Here is a 26559-nt window from a genome sequence, read left to right as displayed (position 1 = left end):
GTTCTGCCTGGCCTGCTACCCCCGTGTCTGTCCTGAGTGGGGCTTTCCTCGCAGTGTGGCTTGTGTGGCGTGTGGCTTTGTGTGGCTGCTCAGGCTTCGTGTGTGCAACCCCACCCCCCCCGCCCCAAAGCCAGTGCCACTTTCCAGGAACCCTGCGGAGGGCCGAAGCTGGCCATTCCCAAGGACGAAGCTGGCCCCAAGTGACCTCCCAGCCCATGGGCTGGCCTTGGATGACCAGTGTGAGACTTGGGAGCCCGCTGAGCGGGCCTGGACTTGGCAGTGCTGGCCTGTAGTGATGGCTCTGTGCCAGCTGCTGCTGTGGGGCTGGCTGGCCAGTAGGTGAACATCTGTGTCCAGGGTTGACCCGGCCACAGGCTGCCCAGGGCCATGCTGACCACAGTACAGCATCTGTGCTCTGCCCGGCCCAGGCTTGGCCAGGCCTCAGCCTGCACATGGCTGCAGGAAGGTCCAAAAGACCACAGCAGCTGGGTCTGAGTAGGGTTGGCTGGCCCAGGTGACCACAGGCTGCCCCCTCCTCAATGTATGTCAGCAGGCTACAGCAGGGGCTGTCTCAGCAAGGCTCCTTGTCCTGACTGTTCCTGCACCCCTGAGAGAGAGGAGAGTGGTGCCCAATGGTTCCTGGGCTCACTCCCGTCCTGGATCCTAATGAGTTTCTTGCATTTATTTATTTTTTGATAACTTTTTATTTTGATATACTTTTCTACTTAGAGAAGAGTTGCAAAAATAGCACATAGAACCCCTTTCCCTAAACTCCCCAGTTATTTACATTTCGTCCCATTAGCTATATTATTTTCTCTGCTTCTATATTTTGCATGGAAGTTAGAGCTTTTGTGCCCCTTGAGCAGGGCACTTTGGGGCTGTCTCTTGGTCTCTTGTGATGCTGACGTGTTTGGAGGGCCGAAGGAGGTGTTTTGAACAGTGCCCGCCACGGGGCTTGTCTCAAGTCTCCTTGGGATGAGATTTGGATTTGCCGTCTGGGCAGGAAGCTGGGGCTGCCTGGCACAGCGGCGTTAGCCAGTTTCTTTATGGGGCAGGCTACTTCGAGTGATCGTGGGGGAGCTAGGTGAGGACTAGGCAAGCACCCTATTTCTTTTTTTTTTTGAGACAGAGTCTTGCTTTTGTTGCCTGGGCTAGAGTGAGTGCCGTGGCGTCAGCCTGGCTCACAGCAACCTCAAACTTCTGGGCTCAAGCAACCCTTCTGCCTCAGCCTCCCGAGTAGCTGGGACTACAGGCATGCAGCACCATGCCCGGCTAATTTTTTCTATATATTTTTAGTTGTCTGATTAATTTCTTTCTATTTTTAGTAGAGACGGGGTCTCACTCTTGCTCAGGCTGGTTTCGAACTTCTGAGCTCAAATAATCCACCCGCCTCGGCCTCCCAGAGTGCTAGGATTACAGGCGTGAGCCACCGCGCCCGGCCAGCACCCTATTTCTTACGGAAGCTTCACCCACTTGTTCTAGACCCTGCAATGATGCCCCAGGCCCTCCTTTCTTCCACGTCAGTTGGTGGGTCTTCTGTAAGCAGCGTTTTCCTCTGACCCCTATTGCTTTGTATATTCATTTATTTACCTGAAATGATGTGGACTCAGGATTCTCATTCCATTTGGTAGGTTAGCATCTGTTATACTGTTACTTAGTTTGGTTCTTTTTTTGTTTTTTTTTTTTTTGGAGGCAGGGTCTCACTGTGTCACCCAGGCTGGAGTGTAGCTGGAATGTAGTGGTGTCATCACAGTTCACTGCAGCCTCCAACTCCTGGGCTCCAGCAATCCTCCTGCCTCAGCCTTCCACATTGCTGGGACTATAGGCACCACCACGCCCAGCTAATTAAAACAATTTTTTTGAGATGGGGTCTGGCTGTGTCGCCCAGACTGGTCTTGAACTCCTGGGCTGAAGTAATCCTCCCACCTCAGCCTCTCAGAATGCTAGGATTATAGGAGTGAGCTACCACACCTGGCTCTGGCCTGGATCCTTTCAAATGGGCTCCCGATTTCCTGGTCACTTCCTTCCTTTCTACACAACAAGATGCTCCAGGCTCACCTTGAACTTTCCCTCTTGCAGCCCTGGAGTCAGCCTTTTCTCTACAGAATCCTGGCTCCTTGTGCAGTGTCTCTTGGCCTATTCGCTGCAGTGCACAGGAACCTCTTGTCCCCACTGAGGGCCCCCCCAAATCACATGGGCCTGAGCATCAGTAGTGCTGAGGTCCTGGCCTGGGGGCACCGCACTAACAAATGCATGTGTCTGTGTCGTGGACTTCTCTGTCAAGATACGGAATACCTCCACACCCTGGAGCATTCTCAAATGCCCCTTCCCAGGCCAGGCCTCCGCCCCCTGAGGTGGCCACTGGTCTGATTTTTTTCACTGAAAATGAGCTTTCTTGTTCTAGAACATCCTCTAAGTGGAGTCAGATGTTCTGTTTCCAGCCGCCCGCTCGCTCAGCAGTAAACCTTATTCTTGCTGGTGTTGTGGGTCCCTGTTGCCAAGCAGCATTCCCTGGTTTGTTCTGCAGTTGGCTTGTTACTTCTCTTGATAGGCAGGTGAGCTGTTTCCAGTTTAGGGTAATTATGAATAAAGGCTGCTAAACATTCTTGTACGACTCTTCACATAGACCTGCGTGTACATTTTCCTTCAAAGTGGAGTTGCTGGCACGTGGGGAAGAGGTATGTTTAACTTTATATGAAGCCACCAAACCTATCCCAAGTGGCAGGACCCTTTCTGTTCCCATTATACTTGGTGTTATCTTCTTTTTAATTTTCACATTCTCAGTGTGTGGTGGCATCTTGCTGTGGTTTTAATTTGCATTTCCCTGATGACCAGTGATGAACACTAATTCATGGGCCAATTTAAGGCCATTTGTTGTCTTCGTTTGTGAAAGATCTGTTCAAGTCTTTTGCCCAGTTTTTAAATTGGTGGTTTATCTTTTTATTCTTGAGCTGTGGCATGTGCTTAATGTTTTTAAGCCTCCGTGCCACCTTCCTTCCCCTGCTAAGTCAGCCTCACCTGTTGGCATGAGGGCTGTGTTTCCTGCCCAGGATCGGATGGTGGGTGCAGGGGGGTTCTGGCCCTCTGGGGGGCTTGTGTTCCTGTGGCTGCCACCCCCTGCGTGTGTCTGCCTGTGGCAACACCCCACAGCCCTGCCCACTGCCCTCAGCCTCTGTGTGCAGCATCCCTCTGGGGCCACCACTTCTCTTTCATTCTGGCTCTCATTTAGCTTTGGTCTTTGCCAGCATCACTGTGCTCTGAAGCCCTGGCCATTGTAGGCCTTCTGAGGGCCTCGTAACTCAGGGGCTGTTTGCTGGAGCCTGTGTTCTCTGCCCTGGCACACATATGTCCCTCTGCCGCCCAGGGCCCAGGACCTGGTGAGACATGCAGGGCTACCACCCACATTTCTGGGGCTTCTCATTCATGCTCCAGCTGATGCTCTGGAATTTGAGAAAACAGGTGAAGAAATTAAAGCAGAAAGTTTGGCCTGAGAGTGGCAGAGAATGTCTCTGCTGGAGGTGGGCCCAGTTCACTTGGAGAGGGAGGGGCTCTCCCAGAGCTTGTACCACTCGTGGTCAGCCTGCAGGCGGGGGTCTCAGGCCCTCCCTGGCCCTGGGGAGGGCCTGTGGAGATGACCCCCAAGCTCCCCTTCCTGCCTGCCCCCTCGAGCTTCCCACATGGTGCTGAGGCAGGTCTCGTCCGGCAGGTTTTTTAGAATTTTATTTTATGAGAAGAGGCGGTTACAGCTCCCCAAGTGCCGTAAAAGTTAATGTGATGGCCTCCCTGTGCCTGTGCTCATTTTTATAATTTTTTATTTTATGAAACAGGACAGGGAGCTTAGTGACTTATTACTATTCATTTCGTTTCAATGCAGTAAATATTGATTCAGTTGGGGGTTTTCAATTTAAACCACTCGGCGATTATATAAAATATTACTGGCCTCTGAAATTATGCTTACCGATCCCTTCGGCTGCTCATTAAGGAAGGAGTGCAATTTTTAGATCCCTTTGCCTTCATCATTCTAATAAATGGGCTGAGATACGTTTTTGCACGGAAGGTGCCACAGAAGCTGCTAGCAGGGGCTTGACAGCATGGATGCAACTCTTAATTTGGAAATCGTTTCAAAGCGCGCCATGATTATTTATTTATTTCTGTTTGTCTGAGGTAGGCAAGCCTTTCAGCGCTCGCTCCTCTGCAGTGCCCGTGGCAGCAGGGCTGAGCCGGTGTCCTCCTGAGCCGAGCCAGAACGCCTGCCGCCCACTGCCTCACCTCGGTGGTTTCTCGCAGGGAGAGGGAGGAGAGCCAGTCCTGCTGGGACATCAACTGGCCCTGATCAGCACTGTGGCTGGGATGTCCCTGAGGGACACCTCTGAATCTCCAAGACTTTGTCTGGAAGAAGGGAGGGGGACTTTTTCCTGGAGATTTTAGAACCCAACCCTTGCTGACAGGTGTGGCAGAGCCGGGCTGGGACACGGGACTCGGAGGAGGAAGCCCCAGTAGGAAGTGCACACTGTCAAACGCTGCACCTGGGCGCAAGTCGAAGCTCCCAGGCCCCCTGGTGTCGGCCCCTTGGGAGCCAGGCCTCCAAGTCTGGGTCTGTGCGTTGCTCAGTCCCTGTCCTCACCTGAGTGGGCAGCACCTGGTGGCACCGTGGCCAGCACTGCTGAGGGTCTGGACCAGCACACCTGACACTCAGGGCCCAGAGCCCCTGGAGGCCCATGTGGCGGCCCTGTGCTCACAGGTGGGGCAAAGCCTGAGCTGCGCCCTCTCCTTAGCCGTCCTGGCCTTAGTGGATTGCAGAGCGGGGTACAAGTGACAGGTTCATCCTCTGCAGGGTCACACCATGCCCCCTGTGACAGTTGGCCCCCTAATGCACTGTCTGTGCTGCTGTTCCTCAGTGGGCTATGGGGACTGTTGGTGAGGGGTCAGAAAGCAGTGACCAGAGTTCTTGTGGCAGGACCTTGTGAGGGGCGGCAAGGCCATGGGAATGAGAGGAGGGGAGGCAGGCGGGGGCGAGGAGGGGCCCTGGATGGGGATGATGCTGAGGACCTTGTGGGAGGAAGCAAGGGGCAGGCCCCAGACCCCTGTGCTGGACCAGCCCTGAGCTGTGTCCCCTGAGTGTGGTGCTGTCAGTAGACAGCTGGTGAGGATGGTGCCTGGAGGTGGTGGGCAGTGGGGCAGCTGAAGCCTGCACATGTTCCTCCTTTCAGCCCTGGTCTCTGCCGCCATATCCCTCCACTCTGCAGCACAGCCCTCTGCCTCCCCCAACCCCAGCGGGTCACCTCTGGCTCAGTCCACTTCATCCCTGCCACACGTGGACAGCCCTGCTGGGCAAGGGTAGTAGTAGAGGAATGGGAATCAAGGGAGGGAGTCCTTTTTGTCTCCACTGTGACATCTGCATGGCTCCATGCCATCAGGGCTGGCGCCCAAGGGGCTGGCATTGGCAACCCCACTCCTGAGCCCTTGGATAAAGTGCTGAGCCTTGACTCCTGGGGCTGAAGGAGCTTCTTCACTCTCAAGCTGGCTTGTGTGAGGCTGAGGCCCTGCCTAGTGGCCTTCCGGGGTCAGGGTGTGTGTGTCCCCCTGTCCCTGCTGTGGGGATGCAGGAGGGCCCTGGTAAAATGCTGCTGAAGCCACAGCAGGACCCAAGCCTTTTGTGGGCTAGCAGTAGCACCACGGGGATCAGCTGTGCAGAGTGTTTGGTGACAAATCTGGAGGGACCTTCTTTCAGTTTGCCTAGGGACTGTTGGGGAAGATGCGAAGGCCATCAGGTTTCTCTTGTGGAATCCACAGAAATCGTCCTCAGCCTCGGGGGTGAGCCCCCTGTGCCCAGGTCCTCCCGCGCTCAGCCAGCATGTGGGCACATGTGTCTCACTCATGTATCTCAGTTGGTTCCTCGGGCTCCGTGGGGAAGGGGCAAGCTTGGCTGTTCCTGGAAAGGAGCAGAGGAAACTGAAAATACCACCCTGACAGGAAGAAATAAAACATCCCTGTCACCCAGTGCTACCTGGGTGCCTTACATAATTAAACACCATTTTAAATACCAGTTTTACCTTGGTTTTAGAGGTGGTAGTAAAGTGTCACTCAAATAATCAATATCATACTTAACTCCTCAAATAGATCAACCTTCCGGCCAGATCTTACCCCAAAACTCGACTCACCTCTCAAGCCTGAGCTGGGCACCTGAGGGAGGGACAGGGTGGCCTTGCACTGGGGGCCCGGGAGCCTAACAGGGCACTGAGAGCCCCGCGCACAAGTGCTGACTCAGGGAACAGGTAGACTCACCCTGGCTCTACCTTGTCCTGGTCAGGAGGGTGCCCAGTGGGTTCTCTGGGCTGGGCCCCTGGGCCCGGTGACCCCTGTGGTCAGTGTATGCACGGTGCTGGGCAGGAGGGAGTGAGGCTCCCATGGGTGCAAGAGCACCCTCGGATGTGCTAGCCCACCCCTCCTCACCATGCCTCCCCGCCTTTCCTCTGCACCTGCCCCACTGTACTGCCATGAAGGTCCTCAGAGGTGGCACGTGGGTGAGACCTTATCACCAGCCCACCCCATGGGTGCAGCCCAGCCCCCACCAGGGAGGTAAGGCCCCTCAGCACCCCCTCCTCCTGGCCCCCAGCTGCCACTAAAGCTGTCAGAGTGTCCAGCCTTTTCACACAACCACTGGGCAGTGGTTTAGGAAGCACGGGATGTCTGAGGGTGCTTCATGTAAAATGTTTGGCCTGAACTTCGGGTGGGGACTGCAGTTCCACAGACCTGTGGCCAGGACAGGCTCAGGGACCCCAGCAGGTTGGTGGGGCCCGGCCCCTGATGAGCCCAGTGTAGGGCCTGTGGTTCCCTGACTGTCTTCCGAGTCAGCAGGGTTTCCGCAGCTGTCCCGCCCACTCCCCAGAGCCAGGAGCCGGGTTTAATTTGCGGTTGGATGTCTGTTAAGATTGCGTCCACTTCCCAAGTCAGCACTTAATTGGCAAGGCGCTTGATTTAACAGCGTGGGAGCCTCCACCGGAAAAATGGCTTGAATAAATCACTGCCTGACGCCAGAAAATAGATATAATCTCAGCATTAACTACATTAATAGTAGCAGGAGCCGAATTAAGAAAGCCATAAAGCATAGGCGAGCAGGCATGAATTATGGCCCCGCTTGGTCCCTCACACTGGGCTAGTGGGGGCCGGTCCTGGGTGGGGCAAGGGGAGAGGTGCCCCCCACGTACCAAGGCTGGAGCCACAGCCCTGGCCTTGCTTGTTTCTATGGGGGCTCCTTCCCGGCAGGAGCGGCAGATGGGCAGGGCCAGGCGGGCTAGTGGGCAGGCCAGGTGCCCCAGCTGTGGCGGGAGGGTACACCCCCCAGGGGCTTGCTATGGGGACCCGGACCCTCCTCTCTGCTGGCCACGCCTCTTCCAGGACTCCCCCTACCCTTCCTCACCCCTCCTAGCTTCTGCTTGGGGCCGGGCCTTGGCTGAGTGCTTCCCACCACCGGAGATATCCTCTGCCCAGTGAGTACCAGAACATGCTAGAATGGTCCCTGCGTGTTATGGACGGGAGCGTCAGAGCAGAGAGTAGATTCAGCCAGGGCTGGTTCCAGACATAACTCTGGCCCTTCTCTGGTGTCTGCAGGCCAAAAGGCTTTTTGCAGGAGGTGACATTTGGCTTGCTGATTAGGTAGACACAGCTTGATCACCCCCTGGGTCCCTCGTCAGGCCTGGCACTAAAATCACTCCTCTCTGTTACTGGTCTCACATCTACCCCATGAGGTTCTTTGATCCAGATGACACTGGCTTGTGCCACAGCACAATCCTGGTGGTTGGGGCTATCACTGGTTTAGGGAGAGCCAGGGTGGGGCATGTACCGCTGGCCCTGTGCCCTTGTCAACATCAGCAGCCATTGCCAGAAACTCAGACTGAGCGGCAGGGATGCTCTGCCTGGTCTTCATTTTAATGTGGTTGATATTCTGTGTCAAGTTCAACATTGTTTACACCCACTATTCATTTGTCTCTGGAGTACCTGTTTCTTAGGGATTCATAGGACCCTTTAAGTATTCAGGGTATCATCTTTTTGTCATTTTCCTCAGTTTCAATTTTGCCTTCCAATTTTGTGAAAATTTTTTTTTTTTTTTTGAGACAGAGTCTCACCGTTTTGCCCGGGCTAGAGTGCCGTGGCGTCAGCCTAGCTCACAGCAACCTCAAACTACTGGGCTCAAGCAATCCTTCTGCCTCAGCCTCCCGAGTAGCTGGGACTATAGGCATGTGCCACCATGCCCGGCTAATTTTTTCTATATATTTTTAGTTGTCCAATTAATTTCTCTCTATTTTTAGTAGAGACGGGGTCTCGCTCTTGCTCAGGCTGGTCTCGAATTCCCGCCTCGGCCTCCCAGAGTGCTAGGATTATAGGCGTGAGCCACCGTGCCCGGTTTTGTGAAAATTTTTAACAGAAGTTTTTCCGTTTCTGTGCACTTAAATCTGTCAGTCTCTTAAGATGTCATACATTGATTTACTTAGAACAGCCTTCCCTGCCCCAACATTCTGTGAGTTCTGGAAGGTTCTCTCATGCCCCCTCTTATTCACATCTCCACCCACAGGCACCCGCTCCTCTTGTCTGTTGGGTCTGGGTTGGCTTTGTCTGTTCCCAAGCTGCATAATCGTGGACTCACACAGTGGGTGGTGCTTTGTATCTAACTTCTTTTATTTACCACTTGTTATGGACTGAACTGTGTTCCCCCAAAATTCACAGATTGAAACTAACCCCAGTGTGACTGTGTTTGGAGAGGGGGACTTTAAGGAGGGAATTGAGGTTAACTCAGCAGGACTGGTGTCCTTGTAAGAGGAAGAGGGCCGGGTGCAGTATCTCACACCTGTCATCCCAACACTTGGGAGGCTGAGGTGAGAGGATCACTTGAGGCCAGGAGTTCAAGACCAGCCTGGGCAACATAGCAAGACTCCATCTCTACAAAAAATAGAAAAAATGATCTGAGTGTGGTAGTGCATACCTGTAGTCCCAGCTACTTGGGAGGCTGAGATGGGAGGATCACTTGAGCCCAGGAGTTTGAGGTTTCAGTGAGCTATGATCGAGCCACTGCACTCCAGCCTGGGAGTATTTTTTATGTAAAAAAAATAATAATAATTAAAAAAATTTAAAAAGAAGAAGAAGAGACACCAGGGACTCACGCACAGAAAAGAAGCCACATGAGGACAGCAAGAAGGTGGCCATCCACAAGCCAAGAAGAGAGGCCTCACTGGAAACACCTTGATTTGGGGTGTCCAGCCTGGGGAGAAAATATATTTCTGTTGTAGAAGCTGCCCAGTGTGTGGCGTTCTGCTAGAGCATCTGGAGCAGACTTGTGCACCAGTGTTTGTTAGACTTTTCTGTGATGCTGTGTGTGATAGGAAGTCATTCTTTCTCCCTGCTGTGTGATATTCCATGATGCAGCTATGACAGAGTTGATGCGTTTTGTTGTTGATGGGTATCTGGGTTATTTCCCATCGTTACTAATTATACACAGAGCTGCTCTCAGTCTTACTGGGCATGTCTCTGGGGGACTAGGAACCATCCTTTCTATGGAGGGTGCTGCCTCAGGGGGTGATAGATGCTGAGTGTTAGTAGCTGAGGCCAAACTATTTCCCATGGTGGTGGTCCCAGCCTGTGGTCTGCAACAGTTAAGGAGCGTTCCAGTTACTCCATGGCCTTAGCCAGCACTGACTGGGGCCAGACTTTCCTGCTCTAACCATGCTGGTAGGATGTGGGGGCATCACACCCAGATCTTACTTTGTACATCCCAACAACTAACGATGCTCAGCATCTTTTTCTTCACTTTATGTCGCTTGGCTGTGCTCTTTTGTGAGGTTCCTCTTCACACTTTGCCTGCTTTCTTATTAGTTCGCCTTTTTATTCATAGGATGGAGTTCTTTATATATTAATATTATGGATACATTCCTCTCCTAATGTCTTCTTTCAGTCTAGGGCTTGCTTTTTCACGATGTCTGGCTTATCAGTCTCCTCTTTTATGAGTAGTGCTCTTTGTAAGCTATTTAAGAAACGTTTGCCTACCCCAAGGTCATGTTTTCTTCTAGAAGCTTGACTATTTTAGCTTTTACCTTTAAGCATATGGTCCTTCTTGAGTTAATTTTTACTTGTGATCTGAGGTGGGGGTCAAGGTTCTTTGTCTCCCTGCAGAGACACATTTATGAGTCCCCTGACCCACCCAAGTGCAAGGGCATTTGCTGTTACTCAGGTGACCAGATGGATATGTGGACTATTTCCGGACTCTTCATTCTTACCATTGACCTATTGATCTATTTTCTTAGTTATTCCTGAATGTTTCTTCTTCCAGATGAACTTCAGAAACATTGGGTTATGTTCTCAGCTTCCCCAAGCAACCATCCTCCAAATCAACAAAGTGGCATTTTATTTTTCTTGTAATTCCACCCACTTACACAGCACTGAGCGCAGAGGGGGTGGGAGAACAAGGCCAGGTCTTCCAGGTTCCTGTGCTTCTCTGAACCTTCCTCACTTGCTGGCTGGACACCCCTGCTGTGGAGTTTTTTCCTAAGTTGTTTTAGAGTTTCTGTGGCTTTTCTTCGTATGTTCCAACTGGTTTTTGCTGGTGTCTTGGAAAGCTGTTGGTTTTCACGTATATTTTCTTCACCATCAGCCTCCTGTTCATCCCTCTACAGATTCTGGGTTTTTGTGTTGAGGCTCCTGGGTCTTTCCCAGGTATATGCTCGGATGCCACCATCCTCTCAAGGCTCCCAGGCTATGCAAAGCTTGCTGAAGTCACCACTCCTTTCCAGTGGAGCCGGATCGTATCTGCTGTGGGATCCTGGGGCAGATGGTCTAGGGTTGGGGGAGGGTCTGCTTACATAGCAGTCCCTTAGATAGCAGTGACCAGAGGGGTCCTTGAGGGCCCAGGCAGGATTTGGGCCAGCCCTGCCCCTCACCAGCCTGAGAGGCAGAGTGGGTCCTGGGCTGATGACTCAGCCTGGGGCGTGGCACCCGGTGCAGAGCATCACTCCAGCCAGGCCCTCCAAGGGCAGCTTCACCTGGCCACCCAGCCCGGCCCCTCTGCTTGACGAGCTGAACTCTACACTCCAGAGTGGGGCCATTAAGTCCCAGTAATACCTGTTTTTTGCGGCTAACGTACAAAACACCAATAGCTTCAGCTGAAATGGATTTTTAAAAGTGTCATTTTATGGAGAATTTTACTTTCCATCTTGTTGTTTATTGGGCTCTTAAAGGGAAAGCTTGTAATGCATCCATTGATCGAAATACCAATTGAATAGATGTGAGCACATAAAATACATAAAATAGTCCCGGCCCCTCATAATGGAGCAGCAGCGTTTGTAATGGAGGCAGCGCAATTAGTATCGCCCAGCACCACGAGGGCTGGGCTGGCAAGGGGCGCCCTGAATCATTTTTCTTCATTGCTGGGGAGAAACAGGGCAGGGGTATTCCTTGGGGAGGAGCAGCGCCCAGCCCTGAAGTCCTCAGGTGACGCAACAGAGCCCTGCCTCTGGTCGGCCCCAGGGCCTAGGGGGCCCAGCTGAGTCCTGCCTCCCTCACGTACAGCTTCCTGCCTGCACCCCTTCCCACCCTCTTCAGGCCATGCCCACCCTCACTGTGACCCCGTGGGACTGCCAGCAGCTGTGCAGATGATGCCTCACAGTACCCCCTAGCCTGTAGTGCAGAGGCCTCGGCCCCCACCCAGGCCCATGGCTCACTTGCCTGCCTGCCAGTGTGTCCTGGAGAGCCGAGCTGCTGGCCTGGTGTGCACACACGTGCCGGAGGTGGGTGCTGCAGGAGAGCCATGGCTGGAGGCTGGACAGCCCTATCTGGTCATGCTATGGTCTCTGCTGAGCAGAGCTGCTGCCGGAGGGGCCTTAGGGGCCTGGGTGCAGAGCTTTCGGGGGCTGTGGGGCAGACTCAAGAGGAATGAGTTATGTGGGTGAAGGAGGGTCCTTCCTGGGGGTCAGGCGGCCCCAGTCACTGTGAGACCTGTGTGTCCGCACGTCTGGCAATTCAGAAGGCAGTCCTGGGTCCCAGCACACAGCCATCTGAGATGAGGGTCTGGGGTAACGAACCTACCCAGCCACCCCACCTCATCCCCCACTCTGCCGGCCCAGCTCAGGCCCTGCCTCTCAGGGACTCTGTCACCCTACCCCAGAAGCAGAACTCTGTTGGTCCAGGTCATCTGGGCTGGGCCACGAGTGACTGAGCCTGGCCAGTTCTGCTCTGGGGGCTGGAACTGCTTCCCGCTGGCAGAGGCTGGGGCTCAGGCCTCGTGGTAGGTGCTCCGAGAAGCCAGGAGGCAGGAAGGCTTCCAAATGGGTGCACCGTGCCTTTACCCACACGTGTGCACACGCGCACACTCACACTCCGCTCAGGCCGAGATGGGGGCCGTCAGCGTTTCCGGTGGAAAGCCCCGCTTAAGCAGTTTCGTGCCTGTCGCGGCGGCTCCGCCTGACCTACTTGGGGATTCGCTGCGCGAGCCGCCTCCCCGGGCCCCTCTTCTGCTGACTGCGCACTCCCCGCCCAGGCTCTAAGCTTCGAAAAATTGTGCTCCGTGTCCTGAAAAATGCTTCCCCAGTTGTTTTCCCTGCTCCCCAGCTGGCCTGCTCACCTACTACTACACGTCTCCGCTGGCCTGGCCAGCCTGGCCGGTGGGCTGCTGGGTCCCGGGCCAGTGCACTGACCCTGCTGTAGCTGGTAGGGGTCAGAGGTTGTTGTGTACCAGCCCCTGTGCTATGGCGGCTTGGCACCTGCTCCTGCAGTCCTTCCTGTCCAGCTGCCAGGGCTGAGCCCTGACCCCCCTCAGCCCTGCTCCTTTCCTCCAGCCCTTGGCCCCTCCTGCCTCATGAGGGTCCTTCAAAATGTACATGTCCATGCCCCACCCACCCCAGCAGCGCAGAGCCATTGGAGCCTGTACTCTCCCCCTGCTCCCTTTGTTCTCAGAAAGCCCATCTTGCCCTGGCCTTGATCCCAGCGCCTGGCCCTGGCTGCCCCTCTTGCTGCTCCGCACTGGTGCCCTGCCTCTGTAGACCACGCAGCCCCCTTGTCCCCTCTTTCAACTGCTGGGCACCTTGGCTGAGGTACCCCCCCCACAGGTCTCTTTCCTGCATGTCTGCGATTGACCAGGGCCCCCTGAACCCTCCCAAGAGGTCCTGGAAGGCCCAGGGCGGCACCACGTGGGTGTGCAGTTGGTGCTTAAGCAGAGCCAGTGCTGCCTGTGCCAAGGCTGGTAGAGTCCCACTCTCATCAGGGATCAAGAAGGCTTCCCCGAGGGTGTGACATTGGAGCTTGGGCTCAGGCGTACCCAGAGGTCCAGGCATAAGGACAGCGTGTACCAAGGCCCAGTGCCAGGAGGGGGCATGGTGCTTTCTAGGAACTGGAACTTTCCAGGATGACTGAAGTTCTGGGCTAGAAGGAGGGTGCATGGGGGCCATGGCCCACAAGGATCAGAGAACCTGGCCCCATAGGGCCTCATGACTTGGTTGTTACAAGAGCAAGGGGACCGGCTGCAGGATTTTGGGGGCACATGATCAAATATGCAGTTTTCAAACCAACTGGCAGGCCAGTGTGTGTGCACGGCCGCAACCAGCCCTGGATGGGACCAGGCCAACTCAGCAGTAGGCAGAGACCACAGCTGGAGGCCCGTGAAGCTGGCGGGGAGGCCTAGGCCTGGGGCTCTGCCAGGGTGGACGCTGGGGGCCGTCTGCAGAGGGGTGCAGTCAGAGGCAGGGCTGGATGGGAAGTTCAGGGTGTCGAGAGGAGTTCCGAGCTGCTGTGGTGGGAGAAGAGCCCTCAGTTCCTGCCAGCAGTTCTCCTCAGGTGAGGGATCTCTGGTGTGAACTCTGGTCTATACCAGCCTTTGTGCCACCACTGGTTGCATCTTTGGGCCTGGGGGGCCAGGTAAAGGAGATGCTCCGGAGAGGCCTGACCTTGCCAGAGCTGTCCGCGATCTGCCCTGGCCTCACCCCCTGGCCCATGTGACCCATGTGGAGAGAGGCCTTGAAAGACCCCACTGTTCAACAAGCCATGGGCCCACAGGGTGGGCTGCCCAGTGTGGCCTGAGGCAGTATTTGTTTAAAGGTGCCATTGAATCTGGTGAACGGTGGACATTTCCGAGTTTGGAAGTTGCCTGGCTGTGGCCTGGGTCCCTCCGGTCCCACCAGTGTGTGCCTGGCCCAGGGTATCCTGGTGGGCCAGGCTGTTTCCAGGGTCTTGAGGATGGAGGATGCCTTTCCCACCTCCCCTTGCCACCTGTGTCTGAGTCAGGAGAGATAGCCTCTCTGGGCCTTCCCCCTGATGTGGCCTAGTCAGGCTGGTGGCCTGGCCCAGCGGGCCCTAGGGCGTGGAGGGCCAGTGCCTTGCTCTCTCTGATCAGTACTGTGGCTGGGTCCCATGACATGGAAACACCACAGGGCACAGGAGTGCCCCTGCCCACAAGCAAGGGGTGGTACCCAGAGTCTGGGGGTGCACCGGGGCCAAGGTGCCCCGAGGGCTGCACTTGCCCTGGTGGGGGGCCTTCAGGAGGAGGCACGTGCATTTGTCAGGTGTGTTTCTGCTGAGCCTCAGGCTTCTGCCGCTGGTAACACAGGTGTGGAGGGCGTCACCCTAGGGAAGACCCAGAAGCCTATTTTCTCATCTGTGCATGCACACCCACATGCCTGGCTGAGGAGCCACAGGGCTAGTCTTACGTGAGTGTGGGCATCAGTGCCTGGGAGGTGGTGCAGTGGTCCTGGGCAAGGCCCCATCTCAGCCGTGGGCTTCACTGACCTGCCACAGGCAGTGCTCTCAGGGAGCAGGCAGACCACAGGCGTCCAGAGTCAGCCCTCAAACCTCTCATGTGGGCCAGTTGGCAGCAGCGGCCCAGGCCAAGGCCTTGGAGGGCATGGGAGCCCAAAGGTTGGCCTCTGCCTATGGACGTGCCTTGCAGATGCAGGCAGGGGACACACCACACCCAGCCCTGGGCTCTCAGGGAAACAAACCAGACAGGTCTCGGGGAGAGCCTCCCTTCTGTCTTACCCAGATCCCCAACAACGCTCTCACCCCAGGTGTGTCATTTTCACTTGGTTCTTCCTCTCTGCTCCTGAACACAGGTGGAAAGGAATCCCTGGTGGTCGGAGCCAATGTCTGTCCCTCTTGCTCAGCAGAGCTGGGCTGTACTCAGGCTGGTCTCCGGTCCTGCCTTGCTCAGGCACAGCAGGGAGAAGGGCCGCAGAGGGCCCTGGGTGGGCCCAAGGCAGACGGGTGGCCTTAGGAGGCAGAAAGAGCTGGGCTCAGCCACCTGAATGCCCACCTCGGCCCCTTGGTTGTCCTGGGCAGCCTCTGGCCTGGAAGCCTCCGGCTATTCCCAAGGCGTGGGTGCGCAGGCAGCTTTTTTTTTTTTTTTTTTATAAACCTACTTTTGTGGTGTGTGTGTCTTTCTCCCCATTACTACTGCTTTTCATTTAAAATGTTATCTCCCCCCTTCCTGTCCTTCATGCCCCCCCAGGGGGAAGAGGGGAGGCCCAGCCTCACCCTGGTGTAGTCAAGGTTATGGTGATAAATCCTGGGGCATTGTCACTTCTATTCGGAGTAAATTGGCTGGCCGCTTTCGGGCTGAAGGAAAGATAATTTGCTGTAGTATTTCAAATGGATTAGAAATGGATTTGAAGGGAAAGTTCATGCCTCCCATTACAAAGGCGAGAAGGAAGACTATCTTAAGGCACTGTTCCCTCCCTGGCCTTCATTATCCACGCTTAATACCTTTCCTATTTTCCGGCGTTAATGAAATTTCCTGGCGGCGTGGGCCTGCCGGACGGATGGGAGAAGCCTTTAGATCTGCGGGCTCCCGTTGCAGAAAAGGAATTACAGAGCTTGCCGTGAGGGCAGGCGCGTTCTCTGGGTCCTTGGCCCTGCTATTATCTCATTAATTTTATCCCCTCTTCTCAATGCAGTTCGTTTCCAAAGGCTATCCTCTCTGTTAGGGTCACAATTTACTGGAGTGCTGTGACACCCATGGCCATGAAAAGCTATAAGGCCCTGCCCCACACCCTCCCAGCACCCTCCTAGCTATAGGTTCCAAAGCCAGGCAGGCCCTACCCTTGGCCTACTTGGGCCCTGAGGTTCTGGCCAGGCCTCCCCAGGTCCCCCCACATCATCATCCTAGGACGCAGCTTCTCTGCATGAGCCTCCCAGGCCCCTGGGGGTGCTGAGCAGCAGACAGCATCTGTCCCCATTCATTGGAGGCCTGGGAGTGTGCATGTGCACGGAAAGTGAGCAGCGCCTGGGACGGTCGGGCAGAGGGGCTGCCATGTTTCCATTCTGCCAAACAGACCCACGAACCTCCTGTAGTTGCTGTCAAATTCCAGCGAGTTTTGTTTTGGGGAGGGGAGAGAAATGGACAAATGGATTGTTCATGTTCACCTGTGAGAATAAACGTGGGAAGAAATGTCACCCAAGATGTGCCTTTCAGCTGTGAAAACAAATCATGAAAAGTGGCCGCTGGCGAGGTGGGTTGCTCCACATGCAGTTACAGGCAGAGTGAGCATGGCCACAGCACCCGACCCTGAGCCCATGGCTGGCTCCTGGCTCCTGGGATGGGCCCATTAGCAGCACCAGACTGAGGCTCCTCTGTGCAGAGCTGAGGGGCTGCTGGACTTCATGGGGCAGGGATGGTGCCCTTGTGCCTGGAACTGGGGCATCCTGGAAGCTTCCCACTCCTCCTGCCCCTCGGAGGCCCTGCAGGTCTCTGCCTCCACCGGGCCCTCCCTGGGCCTGGCCTGCTCTTTCCACAGCTGCATCATGCTCTTTTAGTCCTGTGGCTTTGCCCTCTGGGCTGTCCCGGGGGAGGGAGCAGGTGCTGCAGCTCTCCCTGCTCGGCCATGACACTGCTCATGTCAGCCCCTCAGGGCCCCTGGGGAAAAGGGCACAGGCGAGGGGATGGTGGGCTGTCCCCGTTTGAACCTCAGTCAGGGGCATGTTCCCTCAGGTGAGTTCTCGAGGGGCTGGGCTCCTGGGATGTCCCTCCCTCCCACCTTCCCAAGGAATCCTGAAGCCAGGCCTAGGAGGGGAGCTGGGCATGGGTCCAGTTGCCTGCCTGTCCCTCCTGCTTCATGGTGGCCTGGGCTGTGGCTGGAGGGTAGGACATGTAGGAGTGGTGCTGCCCTCACAAAGCCTACTGGAGGCAGTGCCTGAAGGGGCCCCAAGTGGGGGTTCCCAGAGGCAAGGACTCCTGCCCGGTGGTATGATGGGCAGAGGCTCAGCAAGTGGCCTGTGCTGTGGTATGGGGCTGTGCCCCGGCCACCAGCCCCCTCACCCTCCCAACAGTACTCCAGCCCTGGCTGATGGAGGAAGGGGCAGCTGCCCTGTGGACAGAAAGGGTCCAGAGAGGGGCAGTCGTAGGGCCCTATCCCTCACGCCCGGACTGGCCCCAGTGCACACTGAAGGTACAGGGCAGGTGCCCTGAGGCCAGAGCAGGCCATACCAGGGTCCTAAGGTCTGACAAGAGCCTGGAGGTCCGAGTCTAGCTGATCGCCCCCTCCTGCCCAGATGGTGCCTTGTGGTGGGGGCAGCTTAGCCTGTAGGACGCAGCTGGGATGGGCGGGAGGTGGGGGCCAGGCAGACCTTGCAGCACAGTGAGGCCCCATGGTGGGCTCTTTCTCTCCAAGATTGGTGTTTGTGAACTTGAATTTTAATTAAGGGAAACTGGGTTAAGTGCTTCCCGAGTCGTGTTTGTACTTACACCGCAGCTTCGGTCCCGAGCGCCTGGCTGGCTCTGCTCCCATTATCTCTCTAATGGGTCCTCAGAGGACACGGGCTGGTGAGAACGGCCCCAGCTTGCAGATGAAGAGACCAAGGCCCAGAGGAGCCACAATGCTGAGTGGTAGAGATGGCAGCTGAGCCCAGGGCAGGACTGCTTGACCCCTTGGCACCTCCTTTCCTGGTGCCTGCACCCCAGTGGCACCTGTGGCCTGCCCCGTCCAGCCAGCCAAGCAAGCCAGCCCCCACCTCTGTGTATTCAGCAGACCTGGGTCTAAGGGGCACACCCCCTAGCTGGGAAATGATGATCTGCAGCTGCACACAGGATCGGGTACCATGTGCTCCCAGGGGACAGGCCTGTGTCTCGGGCTTGGGTGGGCTGTAGGCTGTGGGCACAATGGAGGACCCAGGAAGGAGGGGCGCAGCCCTGGCTGGCCATCCTCGCCTCCCATTTGAGCTGCTCCCTCTGCCAGCCCACAAGCTGTTGCTGGTGGTGAGGGCTGCCCCCACCATATCCTTGGGGTTCTGCCGAGAACAGCCCAGCCCTCATCTGCCCAGATGTGCCCACGGGCACAGTGTGTACACTCAGTGGTCATAGCAGCGTGAGCAGAATCTAAGCTAATAAGGAATTAAGCTCAATTTGGTAAGCAAATCACTGCTGAAATGTGCCCTGGCAGGGGAGACCCACCCCCTGTGGAGGTCTGAGGACAGCCTGCCCAGGCGACAGTGGGGGAGTGACAGGGAGCTGTTGCGCGGCAGGTGGCTCAGGGGCCTGCTCCCCACTCACTCAGCCCTTGGGCTTCCCTGGAGCCTGTGGGTGTCTGGCAGGATGGGGCCCAGGTCCTACTTGGGGCAGGGGGTAGGGGCAGGGAGGACGGGAGGGATCAGGTGGCCACCTGGGCTCAAGGCCCATCGGCCCAGGTCTGCTTTTCTGGCCAGAGTCACTGGTTCTGATAATCCCAGGGACTCTCTTTGGCCTCGGACCTTGATGCTACTGTGGCGTTTCCCTAGCAGCTGCCTGGTTGGGGGTCTAAGTGGCTGTACCCTGCCTGCTCTCAGTGCAGGGCTCTCTGAGCGGTAGATAAGGGGGATGGGCAGCACAGCTTGCTGACCCCGTGTCGTCCGCTGTTCAGGGTGGCATGTGCTGCAGAGGAGGCTGCCAGCCTTGGCACAGATTCAAGGGCTGCCTTAAGGCAGTTGCCAAGGGCCAGGGCCCTGCCCTGCACTCCTCATCAAAATGTAGACTTCTTGGTGGACCCTCCACCCACTGCAGCCCCAGGGAACCCTGCCCAGCCATGCCCAGCCAGGTGGGCAGGGCCCAGGGGTGATGATGCCCAAGGGAGGGGGATGTGTGCATGTTGGAGGAGAAAGCTGTCCCCTCCCCGGAGCCCTCTAGGGACTCGTAAGCCTCCAGCCTGGTTGGAGGGGTTCTGCATTCCCTGGTGAATGCCACCGAACTGTCTGTCCCTGGGGGGCACGGAGGAGCAGGGGACAAAGGTCTCTGGGTGGCTGGGCTGATGGCCTGTGGTCTCCCTGCTGCAGGTTATCTCAGGCAGAGGGTTCTGCTCTGTCCCAGTCAGAGCCTGGGCCTAGGCATGGCCCCGGCACTGACTGCCAGAGCTCCAGTCCATCCTGGGACCATGTCTGATGACATTTCCTGTCTCTGCAGGTCCCTGGTGCTTAATCGCCTGCGTCCAGCTACCACTGGGGGAGGGAAAGCACAGCATGGCTCCCCTCGGTGGTTGAACAAAGGCTACCGCTGCATTGGAGGGGTCCTCTACAAAGTGTCTGCCAACAAGCTCTCCAAGACCTGCAGCCGGCCCAGCGACGGGAGCAGCAGGCCCCTCCTCCGCACAGGTGAGGGGTGATGAGCACTGCAGGCTGGGCCCCTCCAACTCCTGACATCTCATGGCTCCTCTAGGCCAGGTGCTCCCAGGGAGCCGATCCACACAAGCACTTCCCAAGTGGGTCACGTCCCAGCCTGGGAATTAATTTCACTCTTCGCTACATTCGGAGCCTTGGTAGCTGTCCCTCCCAAGGCCCACCGGGGCCGCCGGAGCAGGGAGGGCCCCAGGAGGCCCTACAGCCTCTGCCATCCCCTGGGAAGGGCCTCGCAGCGGCGCCCGCCTCTCGCTGGGCTGAGAGGCCCCTGACTTTCAGTGGGGGGCTGTGCACAGTGTCTGTGTTTTGCTCTTGGACAAAGGATGAGCCAGGTATGGCAAACACGCCCGGGTGAGTGAACACCTGGGGCCACGGCGCCCTGTAATCGCATTGGTGACGCCTCACCAACTGCGTCTGGAGGCGGCTGCCACCACCACCTCGTGCCCTCACGGCCCAGGAAACAGGCTGAGGAGAGGGAAATGCTTTGGATTCGCTTATTGTACAAATTAACTAGAAAAATATTTTGGTTTCAGTCCAATTTTACCCCCTTCCTTGTCCATCAGAAAAAGGCAAGATTGCAAGCTGTGTGGGGTTGCAGGGGCCTACTGCGCCAGCCCCCACCTACCAGAGGGCCCAAGGGAGAGGCCCAGCCCAGCAGGAGGTGGATGGCAATGGCAGGGTCTGTGGGGTCAGAGGCAGGTGAGGCACGCCTCCCAGAAGCCAGTCCTACTGGCTGCCCTACCCACTGTGCTTCCAGGCTCTGCCTTTGGGATCAAGGAGCTTCTGAACTGCCATTTTCCAGACAGGACACATAGGGAACGTGGTTCCCAAGGAGAGGCACCTGTGTTCTGCCTGGCCCCGAGTGCCTCAGTTTCCCATCCATGCCTCTAGGGACTGGCTGCTCGATCTCCTGGGGCTGGGGCTGTGGTCCCCAACCTCCAGGCCAAAGACTAGTAATGGTCCACAGCCTGTTAGGGACCAGGACACAGAGCTCTGCCGTCCCCCACCCCCAGTACATGGAAAAAATTGTCTTCCATGACTCAGTGGGGGCGGGGGGCGGGACACATAATAGGAGGTGAGCGGAGGGCCAGCAAGCAAAGCTTTATCTGTATTTACAGCCACTCTCCATCTCTGGCATCACCGCCTGAGCTCCGCCTCCCTGCCCCTACCCCCCAACCCCTGCCACCACGGTCCATGGAATTATTGTCTTCCATGAAACCAGTCCTTGGTGCCAAAAATATTGGGGACCACTGATTTAGGGAATAGGCCCTCTTTTCACCTGGCAGGGCTCATGCTGGTCACCTCTGAGCCCAGAGCTTAGAGCTTGGTAGCCCATGGGGCCCCACACACAGCTGTTGGCACTGCAGAGGGTCGGGGTCTTGGGCAGGGGTCTCCCCTCTCCCAGCCTGTGGCCCGCTGCTGAGCCCGGCCCCTGGCAGGGCGGCCCCAGGCTGGGCAGTGGTGTGGGAGTAGACAGGGCCACAGGGCCTGCTGCACAGCTGCGTGGGCTTGCAGAGAGCTGGCAGCAACTGCTCTGCAGGGACATCAGGGTTGGCTCCTGTGATGAGGCCATGAAGTGGCCTCTTTGTGGGTCATACCCGCTGGTCCCACCTTCCCCTGGCCTCCTTGGCGTAGGGAAAGCCTAGCCTTGTCGTGAGTGTGCCCCCAGCCCCAGGCTGACCCTGCAGGCAAGACCTGAGGCCTGGGGAGGCCTTGGTTTCTCAGCTCTGGCCTTCCTCTCTGGCCCCAGAGGCAGGGGGCTGAGTAGCCAGGCAGAGCCCTGGGGCCCAGTGAGGGTGCCCAGCCCACAACTGCCCATCCTGGCAGACAGGCAGCCTGTGCAGTCCTCGTGCAGGGAGGTGTGGGGCTGAGAGCCAGCGATGATCCTGGGGGGCCACAGGTAACGAATAGGAAGCTTGTGTCAGTCAGGTCATTTCACTGCCCACAGGCAGTGCCCACCCGCTCCCTGCCCCAGCTCCTGCAGGGCGTGTCCTGGGTGCTGGGCCCTGGTGTCCTAGAGACATAGCTGTGGTGCCAGCCGGCGGGTGGTAGTCCTCAGATGGTGCCCTCCCCTGGGATGGCTCTGGTCTGAGCTCCAGGGTGCCTGGGCTGCTGCCTGGAAGATGGCAGAGCGTAGGGGGAGGGTGGGGCGGTCACACTTCTCCCTGGGAGGCTTCCGTGCTGCTCCCTGCTCCCCTCTGTGCCAAGTGCTGAGCCCTGCAGAATCTCGCCTTCGCATTTGCACACAGCAGAGCCAGGCGGGCACAGAGCCCCTGACGTCACTGCACTGTGGACAGTCCGTCCCAGCCCTTCCCTTGCCCAGAGCTGGCTGAGAGTCAATGCCACTCCCCCACTGCCCTGAGACGTGTCACACCCCGGCCCTGGCAGCAACCCAGAGCCCCCTCGGTTGAGCCTCAGCTGTGCAAGTGAGGAGGACCCAGTGCCCAGAGGTCCCAGGGTGGGTGGGGAGGCCAGCCTGCTACCAAGCAGGCCTACAGCTGCCCATCTCCACTAGCCAGCCTCGGTGGTGACTGTGAGACAGTCCTGGGGCTCCACTCTCTCCTCTTTAGACAGGGGCCATAAGTGCCGCACCCACCCACCCACCCTATGAGTTGGCAGGTGAGGGCCTCTCTGCCTGGCCCCCTGTGGCCCTGCCTTGCAATGAGGAAGGTATATTGCTCCCGGCTGTGGGATGCTGCTGACCAGCCCACTTTAATGAATAGTAATTAAAGAAATAAATCTCCCCCAGTATCACTGAAAATTTGACTTCATCAAGAAAGTGCAGCCCTCCTTGGGAGGGGCAGGGGCTTTACTTCCTCTCCTTGTTCCTCTCCGGGGGCCCTCAGGGACAGCAGCATCAGCTGTTGGCTTTCCTGGTTCCCTGAAACTGAGCCCCTCCCTCCCCAAGGGCCCAACTCTGGGATCCCTCCCTGCGTTCTTTGGCTGGGCCTGGCCCGTGCTGTGGCCACCAAGAGCTTGGCGGTGCCTGCAGTGGGGCTGTGCCCCAAGCCTGCCTGCCAGAGCCAGCTCCAGGGAACCCCCAAAGCCCCCAGGCCCATGTGAGGTAGACGTGGGCTGTGGCCTCCTCGCTGTACTGACCAGCCGCCATGTGTTCCTGGGCAAGCAGGGCCTCTGTGCCTCCTCTTCCCATCTGTGGCCTGCCCACCCCTCCCTGGGTGCTGTGGGGGAGGCCTCTCCCTGAGGTGCTGCTTCAGTCTTCCCAAGGGCCCAGCTTCCGTGTGCCTGGCGTGCCCTGGAGGGCCTGGTGGGCTTTCAGCTGAGCAAGTCAGGTCTGGGTGCAGCCTCTCCTCCGACAGACTGGGAAAGAGCCAGCTCAGCCCTGCCTGGTGGGGTTGGGGTCGGGCTGCCTGAGCTCATCCCTTGCTCACCTCAGGCACTGTCCCGTGGGCCAGGCAGCTGCTGTCCAGTGGGCTCTGGCCAGAGCAAGGGCTGGGATGCTAAGGAAGCTGTGACCCCAGTGGGCCCCCCTCCTGCCCCAGCCGCCCCACCCCCAGCCTGCACTCAGTGGGGGTGGGGCTGGAGGGAGCCAGCATCTATTTTGGGAAGATCCCGGGAAGTGAAAGTTCTCTAGAATGTTCAGCACCTTTTGCTCTCAAGGTTGCCGAGGGTTATAGAGTTGAACTTTTTAGCACCTCTCAGCAGCCCCTGCCTCTTTTCAAGCCAGCTACTTTATGTGCATTTTTTAACACTGCAAAGCATTTGAAAAGGTGCCTCCTGTTCTTGTCAAAACTACTGTGAGCCCCACACTGGCATTTTTTCTAAAGGGCAAACAGTGGAAGGGAGTAAACCCCCCCTCGGTTCCTGACAGGCAGGCAGTGACGTCAGCATGTCCCTTGGCTGGGAGCAGATGGCGCCACAGTGTCACGGCAGCCTGGGTGACAGCCTGGGACCAGTGCTCACTGACAGGCTGCGCATTTCGTCCTTGCCATGCAGGCTGGCAGGTGTGAGGGTGCGTCCCTGCCACCTGGACAGGGCTCCACTGGCGCCCTGCCAACAGGTTTCCTGGCCCCGGGGAGAGGCTGCCCTAAGCACCTTGCCGCCCCTGCGTCCTGAGCCCCCCCTTGCTGACCCTGTGCCCTGAGCCCCCTCGCCACCCTCCCTTTGCTTTTATCCCCCATTTCCAGCACCTGCTTATACCCTGGCCAGCAGACTGGGCTGCCTGGTCACAGAGCTCTCTCCCACTGGGGGTCCTGCCACCCAGCCCTTTTGAGACTCGAGACAGAGACTGAGAGTGGGGGGCAGCCATGGCCATTGGGGCCCCATGTGGCTCCAGCAGGCCAGTGTCCCAGCCCCCACCCTACAGCTCAGGGTCTCCTGCTGGGTCGAGCATCCCTAAAGGCAAAGGGCACAGCTGGCACCCCCCACCCAGCTGAGCCCAGGGAGCTGGAGGTGGAGGGAGGAGGTTCCAGCCTGCAGGACACAAAGGGCACAAAAGGCAGGGTCCAGGTTGGGTCCTTGAGAGAGGGAGCCCAAGCAGGAGATGGGCTTGGGGAGCCACTGGTCTATCTCTGGTAAAGGCTGCCCTGGGTGGGTGAGGAGGGACGGCTCTGGAGGCCAAGGAGCAGGGACCAGCTATTTGGGTCCAGGCAACTTTGGAACATCCCTTTTTAAACCTGGATGGCTTTGTCACCACCTCAGGTCCCCAGAATTTCTGAGTGATGTCACTTCTGCCTCTTGCCATGTATCTGTTTCAGCAGTCGCCCACAGGAAATCGGATCTGGTCTGGGAAGGGTCATGTGTGCACTTGAGGAACCTGGGAAAGCCGTCCTCAGTAGGCTCATGCCCAGCCCTGCCACCCATGACCCCGGGGGTGACTTTGGGTCTGTAAAAGGTAAATGGGGGCTGTGTAATTGGACCGGCCCTCGTCCTGCAGGCGGTCCCCTCCGTCCCCTACCCCAGCCCCACCTTGGCTCTCAGGATTCTCACTGGCCCAGCCACACTCAGCCCAGCATACCTCTCTCCTCCTGTCCCCCATCCTTTTGTAGGCCATAGTTTGTGATTGCAGAATGTCAGGGGTGGTCTCCATGCTTGGAGTTTTGAGAAATGTCTGATGAGGCACTTCCAAAATTTTAAGCAGCAGGTACCAGCCAGGATCCACCAGGGCTGGCCCAGGACCTTGAAGCTGTCACCCTCATCCCAGGACACAGCCTGAGGCCTCAGGACACAGTGCACAGATGCCCCCACAAGATCTGCCTTTAAAAATGTAAAAACCATTCTTGGTCCTACAAGGTCAGGCCACATGTGTGGTTCGTAGATCGTCTAAGCAACCCTTCAGATCCTGCACAGGTCCCAGTCTGGGCTCTGGCAGAGGGAGGTACCCCCCTACCGTCCCGTCCTTTGCAGCCACATCCTTTGCATGGCAGCCTCTGGGTAGCCAGGGCTGAGGGAGAGCCTGGAGAAATGTCCACAGGCCAGTCATTGGCTCAGCCCAAGGACCTGCCCCGGGGGCTGCCTGGCTGTTAGCATTCGCACCCAGAGGGAGCAGGAAGCCAGTGGGTGCAAGGTCCAGCCAGCACCCAGCATGGCCTTGGGGAACCAGCCTGGCGGGAGGCAGCAGGGACAGGCAGGAGTGTCAGCCCTGAGCTCTCATCCAAGCAGTCTGTTCCCTCCGTGGGGCCGCCTGGCTGTGCCAGTTCAGAGGTCACCCACAGGAGCCCTGCCCTTGAGAGGAGCCAGACACAGGGCCCGGCACTCCCCACCTTCAGTGCTGTGTCCAAAAAGGGGCCTGGCAGGGCCAAGGAGGGCATCTGACCCACCTGGGGAATGGGCCTCTGGGCAGTTTCCTGAAGGGGTGGGCAGGGAATGCGGGCCTGGCTGTGGACTGATGTGATCTGGGCCTCTCTCCCCCCAACAGGCCGGTTGGACACTGCAAGCAGCTGTAGCCGTTCCCTGGCCAGGTACTTCCTCGGGTGGGGCAGTTGGGGGGCTCCCTGCTCCCCCTCGGGCTCACACACCTCTGCCCTGTCCTCAGCCGGGCTGTCCAGCGCAGCCTGGCCATCATCCGGCAGGCGCGGCAGAAAAAGGAGAAGAAGAAGGAGTACTGCATGTACTACAACCGCTTTGGCAGGTGCAACCGGGGCGAGCACTGCCCCTACATCCATGACCCTGAGAAGGTGGCTGTGTGCACCAGGTGAGGGCCTGGGAGTCTGCAAAGGGCCAGCCCTGGGTCCCCCACCAGCCCCACTCAAACCCTCTTCTGGCCCAGGTTCCTCCGGGGCACATGCAAGAAGACAGATGGGACCTGCCCCTTCTCCCACCACGTGTCCAAGGAGAAGGTGAGTGTGCCCTGCTTCCCAGACCCGCTTCCCTAAGCCTCAGCCACCTGTCTCCAGGCAGATGGTGCCCCCAGTTCTCCCTGGGCTTGGGACCCACAGACCTCTGCCCCTGGCATAAGCAGCTGGCGCAACACCGTTGTCCCCATGGTAGAGTGGCTACTCAGCCACCTCCTACCCCAGCTGGAAGCAGCACCAAGAGCACCACACACCGCACACAGGGTCCCCTTCCCTGTGCTCCCAGCCGCAGGCAGCACCCAGCCTTGCCAGATCCCCCTAGTGAAGCCAGACCCCCTCCCAGCCCCCACCACATGCCCAGGGTGAGGGCCTTACCTGCCCCTTAAGGCTGGGATTGGTGAGGGGGGCTGTGTGTGAGGGTGCTGGGTGGCGGTCCCCTGGGAGGAGGGAGGGGTAGGAGGAGAGCCATGGCAGGGCTCATGGCCACAGCAGCACCAACCCCACCCCCAAGACCAGCACTGGAAGTGGGCAGAGCCGTGGGCGGGGGACGGTCCTAGGCAGGGAAGAGGGTGCCTGCCACCAGGGCCCAGGTTTTCCCGCTGTGAGAGCTCTGAGGTCAGGGGTCAGTGCTGGCTGGGGCACACGGAGCCTGGGGGCTGGAGACCCCACGTGGTGTCCCATGCCCAAAGCCCACCCA

At 57.7% G+C, this 26559-nt stretch overlaps 1 protein-coding gene across 1 annotated transcript in view; it reads left to right on the top strand.

Moving 5' to 3' along the window:
- Nucleotides 1–26559, top strand: part of ZC3H3 (zinc finger CCCH-type containing 3) — an 83535-nt gene that overhangs the window by 38345 nt on the left and 18631 nt on the right. Inside the window, exons 5-8 of the mRNA XM_012647952.1 lie at nt 19400–19587; nt 25487–25529; nt 25604–25762; nt 25838–25907. Coding sequence (XP_012503406.1) covers nt 19400–19587; nt 25487–25529; nt 25604–25762; nt 25838–25907 — 460 coding nt within the window. The remainder of the gene's footprint in view (nt 1–19399; nt 19588–25486; nt 25530–25603; nt 25763–25837; nt 25908–26559) is intronic.

Source organism: Propithecus coquereli, unplaced genomic scaffold (genome assembly GCF_000956105.1).
Source record: "Propithecus coquereli isolate 6110/MARCELLA unplaced genomic scaffold, Pcoq_1.0 Scaffold28, whole genome shotgun sequence".
In the NCBI taxonomy this organism is placed as follows: domain Eukaryota; kingdom Metazoa; phylum Chordata; class Mammalia; order Primates; family Indriidae; genus Propithecus; species Propithecus coquereli.
Note: the sequence above shows the minus strand (reverse complement) of the source record. Positions and strands in the feature narration are given on the sequence as shown.